This window comes from Mustela nigripes, chromosome 9, assembly GCF_022355385.1.
Source record: "Mustela nigripes isolate SB6536 chromosome 9, MUSNIG.SB6536, whole genome shotgun sequence".
Lineage (NCBI taxonomy): Eukaryota > Metazoa > Chordata > Mammalia > Carnivora > Mustelidae > Mustela > Mustela nigripes.
In genome coordinates, this window is record NC_081565.1 from 33,138,496 (window position 1) to 33,157,537 (window position 19,042).

Consider the following 19,042-nt stretch of genomic DNA (forward strand, 5'->3'; position numbering starts at 1 on the left):
GCTGGCCTTTTATTTTAAAAAAGATTCTCAACTTGATTAGACTGAAGTTAGCACTCCCAAGTTTAAAAACATAAAACAGATGTAATTTTTTTCAACTAAAACTTCAAGATTTTCATGAAAATGTGTTTTTTTCAGGCATTCTATAGTGATTGCTACCTATCCTCCACAAAATAGGTCTTTATCTCTCTTCAATTATCTGGTAAATAGGCTTACAAAAGATACCTACTACTGTATCCCCAGCTTACAACAATCTCCCCAAAGATAAGAACTGCTATACTATGGGTAACAGTGTGGTGTCCATTACTCATTGTGCTCTGGTACATCCAACCAGATTGTCATGTGATCTCCTGTTGCATCCCCCAAATAGAAAGCTTTCCTCTAGCCTTCACGGATGACCAAGGTAAGTCAACAGCCACTTGAAATGTGTCTTTTATTATATACTTGGTATGATAATCAGCAGCTCATCATTTCAGTTATCTCTTAGGAGATACCTTCTTTACACCTTCTTCAGTCTTCCTGATCCACATACATACCTGAGGAGGGAGTCATTGGCCTACTGTTCTGTAGGACAAGATTCAAGGTCAAAACCCTACCCTTTTCCTCCATATTTTCTTTGTTTTGTTGGCTCTACATTCTCCCCCCGCCCCCTCCACTTTTGGCTGGGATGTGGCATGACCTGGAACTCCACATCTTTACTCACTCCACCTCACCCTCACCCCTAACAGGAGAGATAGGTAAGTAACAGAGAAGATTAACTCCCTACTCCATGGAGTTTAAACCACCTCCTTTGGCACTCATCAGAAGATTCTGGTATCTAATATGCCTTAAACTTTTTACCCCATAAGTTCATTATATTTAGTTTCATTTCTGCCTCACTTGGAACTGCAGTGAAATACTTCTCTCACACCTCTCTGAGACTTTTTGTTTATAGTAGACATATTAGTTTTGGTATATGAGAGGCTCAAGGATTTCAAACATCGATTTCTTCAGGAGCCCCATTTGTTCATACAAATGTCTTTATCCTATACACCTAGAAACTTTCTTCTTCTTAATTCCAGAAGTCTTTGCTTCTTCCTTTCTAATTTTACCTGTAAACTTAAATTCCTAAAGCCCAAATCCTTTGAGTCTATGGAAGGCTCATCTGCTAACTCTGCAGCACGAGGCACTGAGGTAAACATACTGTCTCTCATGGAATCAGAATTTTCTCTGGGATTCTATAATAGAATCAATATTGTCCAATTAAAAGGTTTTCTGAAACAGTTGTATTGGTCTCATCCACTGGGTAGTTTCCACTGGGTAGTGGTTCTTTGTGTTGAAGCTTTAAGTTCTTTCTTTCTTTCTTTCTTTTTTTTAAAGATTTCATTTATTTATTGTTTGTGAGAGTGAGAAAGAGAGATAATGCAAGAGAGCATAAGCAATGGAGAGGGAGAAGCAGGCTTCCCACTGAGCAGGGAGCATGACATGGGGCTCAATCCCAGGACCCTGGGATCATGACCTAAGCCCAAGGCAAGTGCTTAACCTACTAAGCCAACCAGATGCACCAAAGCTTTAAGTTCTAAATTTCATTTTTATGGTCACCATCCAAAAAAAAAAAAAACCCAATACAGAACCATAAAATCACATTTACCTGGAGGTCTGCTTCTGAGCAATCCAAGCATTAGCAAGGTTTTGAACTCAAAAAGAAACCAATTTAAAAACTCAACTTCAGCAGTAAATAAACACCCCTGAGTACCTTGCAACAGTGAAAACATCAAAGAGTTACTGACCAGAAGCTAGTATTCTATGATCAGCCAGTTCACAGAAAGAAAGAATGACTGGTTGATGGCCTCCTTAAGAGCTCAGTACTTTTGTGCTAAAGCTGAGGAGTGCTAGAAAAGTCAGACAATTGAAAAAGAGATGAGAATATGGTGCTCAGTGACACCACCGGGACACAGTGAACACAGACTGATAGGTTGGATCTGTAGCCCATAAGGACAGTGGGTGGGGCATATCCTGCATGCAGGAAAATAGAGATGAGCTAACCCACCCATCTAACGTTCCACACCACCTACATCTGCCGCCAGCTCTGCGGTTTACCAGTACTAGTGGTGCTGAGCCCAACATATTCAGAAACAGTTACAATTTTTAGTTGCTTCTGTTTAAGAAAGTATAAGTGCAACTTCTTTCAAGATATGTCTCCAAAGGCAAAGGAAAAAAAAGTGAAGATGAACTTTTGGGACTTCATCGAGATCAAAAGCTTCTGCACAACAAAGGAAACAGTCAACAAAACAAAGAGGCAACCCATGGAATGGGAGAAGATATTTGCAAATGACAGCACAGACAAAAGGTTGATATCCAGTATCTATAAAGAACTCCTCAAACTCAACACACACAAAACAGACAATCATATAAAAAAAAATGGCAGAAGATATGAACAGACACTTTTCCAATAAAGACATACAAATGGCTATCAGACACATGAAAAAATGTTCATCATCACTAGCCATCAGGGAGATTCAAATTAAAACCACATTGAGATACCACCTTACACCAGTTAGAATGGCCAAAATTAGCAAGACAGGAAACAACATGTGTTGGAGAGGATGTGGAGAAAGGGGAACCCCCCCTTACACTGTTGGTGGGAATGCAAGTTGGTGCAGCCACTTTGGAGAACAGTGTGGAGATTCCTCAAGAAATTAAAAATAGAGCTTCCCTATGACCTTGCAATTGCACTACTGGGTATTTACCCCAAAGATATAGATGCTGTGAAAAGAAGGGCCATCTGTACCCCAATGTTTATAGCATCAATGGCCACGGTCACCAAACTGTGGAAAGAACCAAGATGCCCTTCAATGGACGAATGGATAAGGAAGATGTGGTCCATATACACTATGGAGTATTATGCCTCCATCAGAAAGGATAAATACCCAACTTTTGTAGCAACATGGACAGGACTGGAAAGAGATTATGCTGAGTGAAACCAGCCAAGCCGAGAAAGTCAATAATCATATGGTTTCACTTATTTGTGGAGCATAACAAATAGCATGGAGGACAAGGGGAGATGGAGAGGAGAAGGGAGTTGAGGGAAATTGGAAGGGGAGGTGAACCATGAGAGACTATGGACTCTGAAAAACAATCTGAGGGTTTTGAAAAGGTGGGGGGTAGGGGGTTGGGGGAACCAGGTGGTGGGTACTAGAGAGGGCACGGATTGCATGGAGTACTGGGTGTGGTGCAAAAACAATGAATACTGTTATGCTAAAAAGAAATAAAAAAAGAAAAAGAAAAAAAGAAAGTACAAGCGTTTGTGGCATCTTCCACAGAGATTTGCTCAAAGATAAAGGTAAAAAGTGCCTTGTAGAGGGTAACCCCTGAGTGTTTACAAACCTTCTGCCCAGCAAAAACTCTCTCCACCATCTTGGATGAGTAGTTCTATGGACTGTATACAATTTAAGGCTCACAGTCTCTTTCACCTCTCACTCCTTTCTCCTAGTAAGGACTTTCTGCTGACACTGACTGCCAACTATTTACATTAGGATAGAACTCATGTCATTTTCCTTCAGTGTGTCGAAGGTCAGGCTCTTGCTCCATTTCCTTCAGGAAGACGATGGCATCTTCTCCTGGTTAAATGTGTGCAGAGCTTTTGGGGATGATCTTGGCTGGCAGCTGTGATTCCCTGTGCCTTCTAGGCTCAGTACGTACTAGGCATGCTCTCATTATCTTTGGCAGCGGAGGCGGTACCCCTTGGATAACAGAAACTCACCTCATCTTGGAGTTTTGATTCCTTTGACTTTAGTCACCCACTGCACCTTATCTTTTTCAGTTTAACCTTTTGTTCTTTCATTAGCTTTTCCTCTGTCTTCACTGAGCCCAGTTCCTTTGTAGAGTTCACTGGGCATATCTCTGGTTTCCAATGGGTTCTAACCTGCTTTAATTTAAGCTTTAATTGAGGGCTGCCCCTCAAGAAAGAGCGGCCCTTTCCCTAAATACCTGCTGCGTGTCTATGCTGCACTGGCAGCTGCTTTTTATAGCTTGTCCCATTTCACGCCAGCGACCTTATGCAATGGACAGAGTCACATTTTAGAGCAGAGTGGGGCCCTGGAAGGATGATTTGTATGTTGCAAGTAAGACAGCTAAGAAATGGCAAGGCAAACATGGAACTCCGAAGCCCAAACTCCTCCTATCCTGCTCTGGCGCCCTGTGGGCAGTTGTTCCATTTCACGTCCCAGCGCAGCAACATCATCCACATCAACATCTCTGTTCTCATTTCGCCACAGTGCTATTCTTTCTTCTATTGAGATGCTCATGGAAATTAAATTTAAAAACTATTTCAATGTGTTCACTGAGTTTTTTTTTTTAATTGGTGAAAGATTAGAAAAGAAATTAGATTCTGATTAGATATTGTGGCTCTACTTTTAAGCCCTCAGTTTATCTTTTCACTGCTGCTTCTCCTGGCATTTTTATCTAGATGGTATCCATGCTGTTAAGTTCGAGGATGCATCCATGCTGTTTGATTTATGTTCACTTCCTTAGAAAATCCAAGTTCGTCAGTTTTAGCCCAGAAATATCCAGGATTTTAAAAAGATCGCTTCATTTTGCATGGCCTGACAGGTAGCTTTATTATCTTAAACTATTAATTACCACAATTAAAGAAAAGTTCCTGAACATCCAAAAATATAAAGATGTATCTTTGTAAGTGGTGGAACTGTTGTCGCCTATGATATTACAGAAATTACTGTATTGATGCAATTCAGAACTCTGAGAATTTTTTAAGAGTCCGAGGTATTAGAGTTACTCAACAATGTAAAGAACAGTGATTTCTAAGGGGTAGGGAAATGTCATTTAACAAAAATGCAGATTAATAGTAAACGACTTTTTGTAAAAGCATGAATTAGTACAATGGACAGTTTTTTCATCACTCGCATTTTATGTTCTAGAATTCATGCTTTCATCACAAAATGTTATATTCACAATTAAGGCCTGGCGTGCCTCCTGCGCAACTCAGAACGTTGCCCCGGCCATCCTGAAGTGGCCCTGTGCTCCTTCTCTAGGTCTCTGAAGTGGGGAGGGAATTTTTCTCAGTTGCGCGCATGTGGTCCTGTGTGGCTCTAAGACAAGCTCCCCAGCTCTCGGTGCAGCAGCAAATAAGACTTTAAATAAATACACATGTGCTGCCTCATGTGGGAATGGAGAGGTTTCTCTCTCCACGCATAATGCAGAGAGTGGGGAATGCCGACAAAATCTCAGGTGTCTAACAGTCATTGTCATGAGATTTAGAATTTTACTAGAAAGCAAAGTCTGTCAGGCTCTGGATCCTGGGTGACCTCCCGGTTGGGGGGTCCCTGCCAAGTTCCCACCAGCTGATGATTCTAGGTGGCCTCTAGGTCTGCTTGCCTCTTGAGTTTCTTCTTGAGCCATTCTCTCCTTATTGAATTTCTTTCAGTTTCCTGAAAAAGCTTTTCTCTCCATCTCAGGGCTCTGGCACCAGCTGTCTCCTTTGCCTGCTTTCTTCAGCTCACCTCTAAGGTTTCAGTGTAGCAGTCTCCTCCTCCGGGAAGTTTTTCTTAACTCGTCTAAGTTGGGCCATTTCCCTAACACCCTGGACTTCTCCTTCAGTACAGTCACAGGCTTCTCCTTATTAGTTCAATGTTTATTTGCTCCCTTGGACAGTGAGTGCCATAAGGGCAAGCAAGGACCATGTCTGTCTTGTTTACTGTCATCCTTAGCACCCAGGGCAGTGTCTGGCTCAGAGAAGCATTTTATAAATCCTAGCTAAACACAGCAGTTAAGAATATTATTAAAAAGACCAGCATTTTAGAACAGCTAAAAGGTGTCACCATCCTCCTCCTAGGACTGAGTGGGAATTCTCAGACTCCAGTATCCTTGGTCTAGAGACCCATGATCTTGGGCTCTTTGCCTTTCCAGGATAGCTTCTGCACAATTTCCAACTTTCCTCACAAGTTGTCTAGGAATCCCATGCAACAGGCTCATCACTGTGAACATGACTATATTCTCTTTAGCTTTCACAACTCAGTCCACATTTTGTTGTTGGAGAGATTAAGGTTAAGAACAACAGAGTCAAAGCATCCTTCCACCTGCATCAAAAGGTAACCCAACATCCTTGTAAAGTGGCTTATGGCACATAGCTGGTTAGAACCTCCATAAAAGTAAAACTCAGAGGTGCTCTTTGGTCCCAGAAGCTCATATTGCCCATTCTGATATTAGTGGAAACACTATTACTATTCTGATATTAGTGGAAACACCACTATTCTGATATTAGTGGCTATTTCTGAGTTTGTCATGCACATATGGTGCATCCATTGTACACAGGTATAAATGGGTGATCTGGCTTTCCTAACTTTATTTTTCCAGCTTTTTATATAGAATGTTTTATATGATTGGGAGAGAAAGCATCTTTTAGAAGAAATAGGGAAAAGTGCTGCACTTGGGTTTCTTCTTTAGTTTCACAACAAGCTGTGTAGAGAGATACACACTACCAAATCTTCCTTACCCAGAATTTTCTATGTTGCATTTGAGAAAAGACACGTCTATCATAGCATCAGCTCTGGGCATGCTATCAGCATTTCTGCTTTTCAGGAAGGTGAAAAGCAAGAAGTCAGAAGACAGGGGAAACAACTATGGTTTAACTGTTTAACATGGTCTAAAAATAACTATGGTGTAATCATTTAAAACCATCTACCAGCAGACTGTTAAAAATGTTCAGAGGTTATAAGAAAACAGTTTTGAAAAGATTAATAGACATCAACAAGACTGGCAGTTTTGGCATCCTAGACACACTGCTTTAACACTAAGCAAATTCTCATCCTTAATAATTTATAGTGCTTGCATCTAAACAATCCTACTCAAAGTTGAGGGACACGGAATATAGATAAGAAAGGTATATTCTGTGTCTTTTTCATGTTCTACCTTCACTGTCTGAACATTATCATGCAACAAAGATGAATTGGAGAAATCAAAAAATAAAAAGTCAATTGTTTTGGTAATTGAAATTTAGTAAGAAACCCTTTATTGTAGATAAAGTTTTAAACATCAAAGAGATACTCTCTTGCCTACAATCCTAGCAAGAGAAATTTTAGAGTTTTGCAGATAGTTAGCAAAGATGAAAATTTCTCCCCAAAAGCCATAAATTAAGCTACACAGACACTAGTAGTTATCATGGAGTATAAAATAAAGTAGCCTGAAACAATAATGCATTAAGATCTGTGGAGTTAATTTTTAAAAATTTACTCCAAAGACAACTTTTTTTTTTTTTATCAAACCTTTATGTGTATCCTGACAAAAAGGGGCTCTAAGTTCATTGAAGATATGCTGTACGTTTATGACTATCTGTAGATTTAAAAAATAAAAGAGCCCTATGCATTCGGAGAAGGGGCTCCAGGCCTTGCACCTCTAAACTGAGCAGCCCAGCAAAACATCCAAAGTCCCCTCAAGATGAGGGAACACTGAGGGGGCACATCAATGGTGCTAAATCTGCACCCAAGGAGAAAACTCACCCTAGGAAAGAGTAAAAATGGAATGAAATGAGTGGCAAACAACAGGAATTCCCATTATAAGAGCAAACCCTATATTCCACATAAATCAGGAGTAACATAGTCCATAAATATTCTTGCCTCTATAAGTTATAGGGCAAAAGCCCATTTCCAGAGTTTGCCATTTCTCCTTGTTTTCCCACTTTTCACTGTGTATTCTGACATGTGACTTGGTCCTAAGGGGTCCTTGGCATCTACCCCGTGATTGGTACCTGCAGGTGCACAGTAAATGGTATATAAATAAAGGTCTGGATGATGAAGGAATGACTCTTGCCTGGAAAGTGACTGGGACTCTAATGGGTGTCAGAAACCTGAAGGAAAAAGTGGTTACAAATACATGTTGTCTTTAGGCCAGGTGCTTAGAAAAAGAGTGGTCTGTGCTTTATCCAACAAGGTTGGGGACCAAAATATATATTCGGTTAGATAAATGAAAGCCCTCTATCAAACAAAAATCATATACATACTTAATTCTGCAAGCTTAGAAGTCCCAAGTAGCTTGCCATTTAAAATAGTTATACATCACTGAATATATTCTATGTAAATGACAACATTAAGAAACATAATAACTTTTGGGATGCCTGGGTGGCTCAGTGGGTTAAAACTTCTACCTTCGGCTCAGGTTATGATCCCAGAATCCTGGGATCGAGCCCCACATTGGGCTCTCTGCTCAGCAGGAAGCCTGCTTCCCTTCCTCTCTCTCTGCCTACTTGTGATCTCTGTCAAATAAATAAATAAAATCTTTTTATAAAAAAAGAAACATAGTAACTTTAGTTTAAGAATCTAATTGTCTCTATTGCTGGCTGAACTAAGATTTCTAATAAACTATTCTGATCTATCATTTTATTATAATAGACTCTCAAGTAGAAACAGGTATAGAAATTGATGTCAGTTCACTTGTCAATTTTTTTCCTCCAAAGAACTTTATAAACATTTTAAATCACAACTCTGTATTAATTTAATAATTAAAATAAGGTATTCTATAAATAGCCAAAATAATAAGCATGTAAAATTTGAGGCTAATAAAGTTTTATTACCAGTAAGTTTAATTTATTGAAAATGGCAAAGTTAGTAATATCTACTGGAAGCAGGTCAATACAAAATAGTATTCATATTAAATGCACTTAAAAATAATTTAAGACAAAATATATAAAAACAGCAATCACAACACACATAGCCCTCAATCTTGACATACTTCTATAAATAAGAACTGATATATGTTAATCTTAGAGATAAATACTAATGAAGCAATATTAATAAATCAAGTGCTTCGTGCTCCCAGAGTGAAGGTGATATGACTAATAACTCAAAATCTGAAAGTGGGGCAGGAAGAAGGCATCAGAAGGAAGGAACAGGAGAAACATACCGTGCAAATATGAGGCCAGTGTTCAAATTGTTGTAAAATTCCTTGATTAAGTTCTTCTTTATATAACTCTTTGTAAAAATGTGGAAGCTTAGATATCCAAATGCCATTGTTATGCTTGTTTAGTATTTCCTTTATGCGGTTCTGAACCTCATCCATTTTATAAGTGTAAGAGGCAGGAGGCGTGACATTTGGTTTTTCAACAGTCTGATTTAAATTATCTTTAAATTAAAAAAATGACAGAATTAACCAGAAGGCTTAACATTTTAGATTATCCCCATTACCTAGTATTTGTGTCATTGGGCTTTGTTACACTTCAGGTTTTATGGGGGTCGAGGGATTTAGAAGCAAGCGGGACTTAGGCCAAGCAGGACTATAACAACTTCATTCTAAATTTTAACCGTGAAACAACCAGCAGGCTCAACAGTCACCCACAGATGGAAACTGCTTCCCTTATGTTATCAGTGTGATTCCTAATTTAATTTAAACAAAGCAAGAATGATCTTGCTTTATAAAGAATAATAAATTTTATTATTTAACCAATAATTTCTGAAGTGCAACTAAGAAAGGTTAAATTAAGACAATACTGGATTATACGCAATGCTCAATTTAAAGCTATATTCCACAAAGCATTAAGATAATGCCTTAATCATTAGGTCAAAGAACATTTTATAGAAAATAAAAAATTGTCTAGGTTTTGTGCTTTATTAATGAGAAAAATAATTAAGCAATATACAGAAGTTCAAAAATTAATCCACCTACAGTAATCATCCTAGCCTCGGCTTATAAACTAAATAAAAGCTCTAGTGTTCACAGATAAGTATTACTAATTTGTTTTTATTTCATCAATCCAAATCATTTATCTTTTATAAGTGATTTTTATATGAAGTTTTGGCTCTCTTTACTCACACTTATTTTTTATCTAAAACTTAGAATGCCTGAGCTAACATCCTAAGACAATAAAGAAATTTGAGTGTCTATAGCTGACAGTTTTGGAATTTTAAGAACAATGAAATTCATTCCAAACCTCTTCACTGGGACACAGATTAGAGTGTATTAAAGATTACCATCTACAAGCAAAATATATTTGTACTTTAATGAGACAGTATTCCTACTGGGATTCAGCAAATTTTATCCTATTTCAAACTGGCAGGTAGAGAGATACACAGACTGGTTTGGGAACACTGGCCTCTGAGGATCCAGAAAGCCAAAGGGGAAGCTGTTCCTTGAGGCTGGCTAGATGCTGACTTTGCCTTATCCACCACAAGGCACAAGACTTAGTTTGGCTCAGCAAACAAATGAGTCCATCTAAAGGTATCACTAATTTATTTAGATTTGCCCCAAATAATGATACAAAAGGACCAGGAATAAGGAAAAGATGAGCTTCTGAGAACCAGACCTCCTTTAAAGGGAGAATGTCAGAACTGATGCACAGTTGGGAGTCTTTGCAAATGCACCTGTTCTGGAGGGCCACTGGGAGTCCCCTAAGCTTGTGTGCCTTTTGTTAAACAAATCAAGGAAGCAATCTCTTTTACAGGTAGGAGAGACTGTGTATAAGGGTGTATACATCAGTGCCAGGTAAACTGCAATCATTCTGAAACAAGTCCTCATGGTTCTGTAGAGAAAAGCTTATTCTAACTTAAAAAGATTTATAGTCTCTAAAGGGTATACAACTTTACTGAATTGCCATGTTTCAAAAAATGCATGTGTAACAGTAATTGATATAAACAAAAAGCATATTCAATTAGTTTCCATAAGAAATACCGGAGATGTGTTCTTATGGGAAAAATTATTTTGACTCAGTAAGAATCACACTTAAAGTAGCAAATCATTTGAAATCACACTTAAATTTCAGGCAACATAAGTACTGATTGTGAAGCGCTGTGTCCCTCAGGTGGATCTTTTAGCAGGGAATTTACACTTTGGTTGGAAAAGACAAGATAATGAGTGTGTATATTTTTAATCTTCAGAATCTTTGACTTAACTGTTTTCGTAACAGTCCTTTTGGATCTTATAACCCAAGGAATCATTTATATTCGTACTTAGATGCTTAGTGGTCATTGTACACAGTTTACGGTCCCAGGCTTCTCAATGGTGGAGTATCTGAAACCATTTTAGGAGTTGAAGTCCCATATTTGTGTACTTTAAATGTCACCCCCTAATGAGTGAGAGGGTGGCAAGGGACACAGGTGCCTCTGCAGGTGACAGACGGAAGTGAAACAGGAGTGGTCTGATGTGAGGAAGGCCTTACCTCAGAATGAGGATATCCCTGGAGGTATTGTTTGTTCTTTAGATCACTTCATGTCAGAACATAAAGAAATGAGAAAAGGAGGGAGGAGAGATATATTCCAAGTAGGATAAGGTGAGAGCAAATGTGAAATACCACCACCAGCAGGGGCTCTGAGGTTCCAGAAACCAAAAGGTATCATAAAGATAATGGTTAGCACACATACCACTCACTTCCTTAGCACACGTTCTTGAGAGATGCATCTGAAAAGGTGGTGGAAGGGATGCCTTTGGGCTAAACCTAAGGTGTTATAAAAAAAGAAGAAAAAGTAAGTTAAAATTCTAATAGTGAAGCCTATGTCAAGTTTTAAACACCACTTTTCATTTAAAGTCTCTGCAGCACTGAACAGCAAAACAAGTCAGAATATTCCAAAATGAGCAAAAATGAAAATGATACCTGGTACTATTAGCTTTCATGTTTCATATTCACCCAGAGAAAAATGTGTTAAAAGCTAAATTTATTTTTTAAATTTTAATGTAGTCATGTTTATTAGTCTTTTTATTATGGTTTTCACTTTTCTTTTTTTTTTATTATGTTCAATTAGCCAACATATAAGCACATCATTAGTTTTTGATGAAGTGTTCAACAATTCATTAGTTGCATTAACACCCAGTGCTCATCACCACATGTGCCCTCCTTAATACAGGGTGATGGGTATTAAATGCTAAATTTAAACGAGAACTTTATAGGTTTTATTTATTTATTCATGAGAGACAGAGAGAGAGAGGCAGAGGGAGAAGCAGGCTTCCCACCGAGAAGGAGCCTGATGCAGGACTTGATCCCAGGACTCTGGGATCATAACCCAAGCCGAAGGCAGATGCTTAACCATCTGAGCCACCGGCGTGCCCTAAACTGGAACTTTAAAAGAACTTGGAAGTTAGATTTACAATTAATCACCTTTAAGGGACTAGCCATATAAAGTAAAAAAAAAAAAAAAAAAAAAAAAAAATCATGCAGAGAGTAAGTACTTGAACATAAAGAATATTTTAGAATATAACTAAAAAATGAAGGACTTCTATCACCAGGAATTGAAATGAGTTACAAAATTACATTTATAATCTTTGAACAGAACTAAAATGATACAGAGCATAGAAACACTCAATTTACAATTATAAATTGTAAATTACATACAATTTACATTGTATCTGAGCATATGAAAAAAAGTGGCATTCCAAACCACAGAGGGGATTGCTCAAATAACAAGGAGAAAAGAAGAAACATAGATTCCCCATATCTCACACCTTACTCAAGTAATAATTTTTATATAAATTATATTGGATATATGTAGGAAGATTTCTCCAAATAGGAGGACAAAGAACCCCCCCACACACACCATTTCTGTTCATATCAGTCTCCCTCACTAGACTCCAAGTATCTTAATGACCTGTTCCCAGTGCCTAGGATACTGCTTGGTATAAGCAAGGGAGAGTGAATGTTGAAGGGTGAATAAGATGATTGAATGAATCAATGACTGCATCTTGCCCATCAGTGGGTATGGGGCCAGAGTGGGTGACAATGACACAGTACATATATTTTCCAATTTGGGGACGGCATGGAATACTCTAAAAATTAGCTAAATTCTTTGGAATGAAGCACATCTCATAATATTTTAATTCTATAATAAACTATTAAATGTTAGACTACCAATACAACTTATTTAATATATGATGCAACGATAAGAGCTTCATATTTATGTATTAATGCATCTGGGTCATAATAGAAGATGTCAAAACATATCCAACTCCTATTTATGCAGAAATGGTAGAGAGACAGCACTCTTTTCACTTGCACCAGAGCCATAAAAATGTAAACTGGAACCCTCCCCTGCTCTGAGTCTGCTTTGAGGGTTCTAGTAGCAGGCAAAGGACTGTGAGCAAGAGGAGGGCACAGAGAGATTATGGCAAGGACAGATATGGATGAGGAATGGGTAGATGCGATGGATGGGAAAGAAAACAGTTAACATAGCAAAAGAAAGCTTTTAAGGGAAACTGCAGGGACACATGAAAAACAAACATAATAAGATGAAAGAGATCCAATCAATTCTATAACAGTAAGTATAAAACATTTACTATTTTGTTTCTTAAAAGACAAATAGTGGGGCGACTAGGTGACTCAGTCAGGTGGGCATCTGACTCTTGACTTTGGCTCAGGTCATGATCTCAGGGTCATGAGACTGAGCCCTGAGGTTGGGCTCTGCACTGGGCATAGAGCCTGCTTTGGATTCTCTCTTTCCCTCTCCCCGCCACCCGACTTGTTCTCTCTTAAAAAAAAATAAAAATAAAAATAAAAAGGATAAATATTTAGACTGGCCCCCCCAAAATCCTCCATCAAATCTAAACATATGCCATTCATTAAAGACACATTCTTAACCTACAAACACTTACTTAAGGACCTACTATGCGCACGCATGGGGAGACAGTAATGATCTGTGATTAGGAAGAGAAACACACCCCTAGCTCACGGACTATACATATAGTTGAGAAAACTGTGGTAAGCAGCTATGACATGGCCCCCAGTGATTCTTGCCTTGGTATCTACAGCCTATTTATAAAAGCTTGGAGCACCACCCCAGTGCTCGCCTTGAGTCACTTGCTTCCAACCAACAGCATATGTCAAGGTTGAGGGTATTACAAATGATTATGTCACAAAAGATTCTAATTTTCCCCCGTTAGCACAAATGGACATATTGGGGAGGCCTATGTAGAAACAAATTGAAGATGGTCTTTGGCCAACAGCAGGGAACTTGGGCACTGAGGAAAACCTGAAAGGAAATGATTATGCCAACAACAATGTTCATCAGCCCAGAGGCAGATCCTTGCTTAACTCATTGCAGCCACAGCCAGTACCTTTGCTGCAGCCTCGTAAGAGACTGAGGCAGACAACCCAGCTAAGCAGTGTCAGATACCTGACCCACAGAAACTAGGAGATAATATGCATTATAAGCTACTAAATCTATATAATCTCTTACATGAAAATAGATTATAATGCACTGACAAAATCTATTTATAAAAGCAAAATCTACTAAGTGCTATGATAGCGGCAATAGGTATAATGAAAGCACAGCATAGAAGCAAGAGCCCCTATCAGGAGTAGAGAGAGGAAGAAGTAGAGAGTAAAGGTTATTAACACATTACAGAGTTATAATAATCTGAATAACTTGGCACAGCAAAAGAATAAACAGGTAATTAATGATTCTGAATTGGAAAGCCCAGAAACTGAGTTATATATTTATAACAATTTATTATTGGTAAAGACAGTATTTGAAACCAGTGTGGAAAGAAAAGATTCTTTACTGATTGGTATTAGGACATCTGGCTAATAACACTGCAAAATCTCATGTTATACAAAACCACATAAATTTGGGATTAAGGACTTAATGAAAGCATAACATCCTAAAAGAACACAGAAGACCTGTTACATAATAGTGGGGTATAAATGCTTTTCTAAGCATAACACCTAAAGACAGAGCCACAAGGGAACAGATTAATAGAGGTAACTATGCAAAATTTTATTAAAGTTTTTATATAATGGAAATACCAAAATTAAATAAACTGAGGAAACATTACCAATATATTACAAGAGGTCAACATCCTTAATTTATAAATTATTTTTACAAATGAGAAAAGAAAAAAAACAGGAGAGTTGTTGTGCAAAGGGCAAAGACAAGTAATTCACAAAAGATCTATAAATGGTTGAGTAAACATTTAAGAAAATTATGACCTCCTTAAGAATCCAAGTCAAAGAAATCGACATTAAAACACAGCTACATTTTTTTCACCTTTTAGAGTATCAACTAAAAAAGTGATGCCTAGGGGCGCCTGGGTGGCTCAGTGGGTTAAGCCTCTGCCTTCAGCTCAGGTCATGATCCTAGAGTCCTGGGATCAAGCCCCGCATCAGGCTCTCTGCTCAGCAGCGAGCCTGCTCCCCCCACCCCCCTGCCTGCCTCTCTGCCTACTTGTGATTCTCTCTCTTTCTCCCTGTCAAATAAATAAATAAAATCTTAAAAAAAAAAAAAAAAGTGATGCCTAGTGTTGGCAGGGGTATAAATAAACAATCACATCGTATACTTCTAGAACATAATTGGTATAAACTGCGTGGAGCACAAATTAGTAATAGCCTTAGTATGTATACTCTTTTACCCAATTTTATCAATTTATTCTAAGGAACTAGTTATGAATATATGCAAGTTCTGTTCTACAGAAATGTTCATCATAGAATTGGTTACAATAATGGAAATCATTTACATTCAACAATAGGTGGTTGGGCAATGGACTTCCCTGACAACATGAAAAATGATAATGTAAGGGCACCTCTCTGGCTCAGTCAGAAGAGTATGCGACTCTTGATCTCCGGGTTATGAGTTAGAGCCCCACATTGGGTGGAGAGATTACTTAAAACAAACAAATTTTAAAAAATTGATAATGTAGAAGTATTCTTAATCATGTGGGTTAAAAATATATTACCTTTAAAACAGTTTATAAAATAGTAATACATAGTTTGATTTCCACTTGTATTTTTTAAAGGTTTTATTTATTTATTTGATGGCAAGAGAGATCACAAGTAGGCAGAGAGGCGGCAGAGAGAGAGAGGGAAGCAGGTTCCCTGCTGAGCAGAGAGCCTGATGGGGGGCTTGATCCCAGGACCCTGAGATCATGACCTGAGCCGAAGGCAGAGACTTAACCCACTGAGCCACCCAGGCACCCCTCCACTTGTATTTTTAAAAACTTACATACAAATAAATATTAAATATATATATTTAAGCGTATGTAAGTTTTTATATATCAGATATATATCTAATATACAAATATATAATTTATAGATAAATATTATATATAAATATATACATAATATATAAACATATTATTTATATATAAATATATATTATAAATTAATATATTAAATATATTTAATATTTATGTGTGTATATATATATATTTAATATTTACGTATCATTTGGGACAGAGAGTGAGCAGAGGGAGGAGCAGAGAGGGAGAGAGAATCTCAAGCTGACTCTAAATGAGCACAGAGCCTGATGCTATCTCATGACTACCAGATCACAACCTGAGCCAAAACCAAGAATTAGAAGCTTAACCAACCAGGTACACTTAAAATAGATAGATATATTCTTTAAAGATTTACTTATTTGAGAGAGAGAGAGAGAGCGAGAGTATGTGGAAGGAGGGGCAAAGGGAAAAGGCAAGAGAGAATCCTCAAGCAGACTCCACACTAAGTGCAGATCCCTACACAGGGCTCCATCCCAGGACCCTGAGATCATGACCTGAGCCAAAATCAAAGGTCAGATGCTTAATCAACTGAATTATCCAAGTGCCTCCAAAAGATAGATATTTTTAAATGGTTACATTTATGTTTGGATTAGAGGCAATTTTTTAATTTCTTTCACTTCCTTATACTTTGCAAATTTTCTATACCATATATATAATACTTTTACAGTCAGAACAAAGCAATAAATGTTTTTTAGAACATGCTTCCTACAAATATTTTGGATGTACTAAACACACAACTACTTTAAAGATGCAAAGACTCAGAAACCAACACTAAATTTATATTCATTTAGCTTAAATTTGAAGGATGCCTTTTTGATCATGGTGTCTGTTGGCTAATGCCAGACAGCCATTTATTCCTATCCAAAGTCCATGATTTTTATACACAGAGCAATTTGTTCTCTCTTTCTAATGGGCCTAATGGGAACCTCAACCTTCAGCTCTGCATTTATCTATGTTTTATGGATAAATATATTAAATATCTAGTTTAGTAATCTTATCACTTAATAAAAATACAATGGTCATGAATTATATTATTTTAAAGATTAATATTTCCTTCCCTCATATAAATCAGAGAAATCACAAATCAATCATATATCCTTATTCCCAATTCCTCTCTCTGTTTTACTGGTGACACATAATAAACTTAGCTTGATACCTGCAGTATTAGAAAATACCCATCATGTTGTCTTTCTAGAACCTTCCAGTTTGTTAACTGGCAGGCATGAATTCTTAACCAGAGATTTTGAGAAAGGGCTTCTGGGACCCAAGAATCTTCTTGAATTAATATACAAAGATGTATGTATATGTTTTTTTAAATTTTTATTATTTTCATTTATTTTTCTGGGAAGATCATTTAGATCTTTTATCAGCTTCACAGAAGATTTAGTGAGCCCTCAAATATTAAGTTAATAATGGTTTTAACTATGTAATATTTCTCTTAAATAAATAAATCTTTAAAAAGACCTGGTATTCCCCTATAGATGATGTGTCATTTCTCTCTGGCGGTTTTCAAGATTTTTTCTTTGTCTTTAGTTTTTAGAAGTTTAATTACGATGTGTCTTCATGTGAGTTTCTATGGATTCATCCTGTTTAGGACTCTCTGAACTCTTCAATCTGTAGTTTACATCCTTAGCCAAATTTGAGAGGTTTTTGAGCCATTATGCTGTCAAATACTCTTTCAGCCCCACTTTTTCCTCCTCTTCTAAGTCTCTCCTGAGATAATACAAATGTTAGACTTTTTCTTATTCTCCCCATAGGTCCCTAAGGGTCTTCTGGGTGTTTTATTTCCATAAGGCCCTCAGGCTTTGCTAAGTGGTTCTTTTTTTTTTTTTCCCTAATTTGTTTGTTTTACTTTTTTGAAGGAAGTCTATTTACTCTGCTGTTCTTAGTGGGTCATTTCTATCGCTCTATCTTCAAGTTCACTGATTCTCTCCTCTGTCATACTCATTCTGTTATTGAGCTTACCCAGTGAATTCTGTATTCTGGTATTCCATTTTTTAGTACTATAGCTTCCTATTTTGGTTCTTTTTTATATGTTCTATTTCTTTGGTGAATTTCCAATTTTTCCACTTTTTTCAAATTATTTGCAATTGTTCATTGAAGCGTTTTTAGGAGAGCTACTTTAAAATTTTTGACAGATAATTATATATATATATATGTTTTTATCATGTTATGTTAGTCATCATACAGTATATCAGTACATATGGTTCTTTTTTAAGATTTTGTTTATTTATTTGACAGACAGAGATCACAAGTAGGCAGAGAGGCAGACAGAGAGAGAGAGGAGGAAGCAACCTCCCTGCTGAGCAGAGAGCCCGATGCAAGGCTTGATCCCAGGACCCTGGGAGGTCCTGGGATCATGACCTGAGCTGAAGGCAGAGGCTTTAACCCACTGAGCCACCCAGGTGCCCCAAGTACATACAGTTTTTGATGTAGTGTTCCATGATTCATTTTTTGCATATAACACCCAGGGGTCATTACAACACGTGCCTTCCTTAATACCCATCACCAGACTAACCCATTCCCCCACCCCTCTCCCCTCTGAAACCTTCAGATATTTCCCAGAGTTCACAGACTCTCATGGTTCATCTCCTCCTCTGATTTCCCCCCCTTCAGTTCTCCCTTCCTTCTCCTAATGTCCTCGATGCTATTTCTTATGTTCCACATATAAGTGAAACTGTATAATTGTCTTTCTTTGCTTGACTTATTTCACTTAGCATAATTCCCTCCAGTTCCATCCATGTTGATGTAAATGGTGGGTATTCATCCTTTCTGATGGCTGAATTTTTGTCAGATAATTTCAACATCTGATTCATCTTGGCATTGGCATCTGTCAGTTGTCTTTTCTCATTCAAGTTGTCATTATCCTGGTTCTTAGTATAACAAATGATTTTTTTATTCTTTCCTGGACAATAGGACATATGTTGGGAGACTGAATTCTATTTGAAAGTCACATGTTAGCAGGTAGTTACCCTGCTTAGGTTTAGCACATAGCTCCTGGCCCACTTTTATAGGCTGTAGTTCCAATGATAAGTTGTTTTTCATTGCCCTTATGGTACATTTATTTGTTGCTGTTGGGGCTCCT

The 19,042-nt window shown here is 37.6% G+C and overlaps 1 protein-coding gene across 5 annotated transcripts in view; it reads right to left on the reverse strand.

Annotated features, from left to right (window-relative positions):
• TDRD7 (tudor domain containing 7) overlaps positions 1-19,042 on the reverse strand; it is a 74,770-nt gene that overhangs the window by 35,516 nt on the left and 20,212 nt on the right. For all 5 annotated transcript variants that reach the window (XM_059411243.1, XM_059411239.1, XM_059411238.1 and 2 more), the window contains 2 exons: positions 11,340-11,413; positions 8,890-9,107 (listed from right to left, as the gene is read on the reverse strand). In XM_059411243.1, coding sequence (XP_059267226.1) covers positions 8,890-9,107; positions 11,340-11,376 — 255 coding nt within the window. In that variant the 5' untranslated portion in view covers positions 11,377-11,413. The remainder of the gene's footprint in view (positions 1-8,889; positions 9,108-11,339; positions 11,414-19,042) is intronic.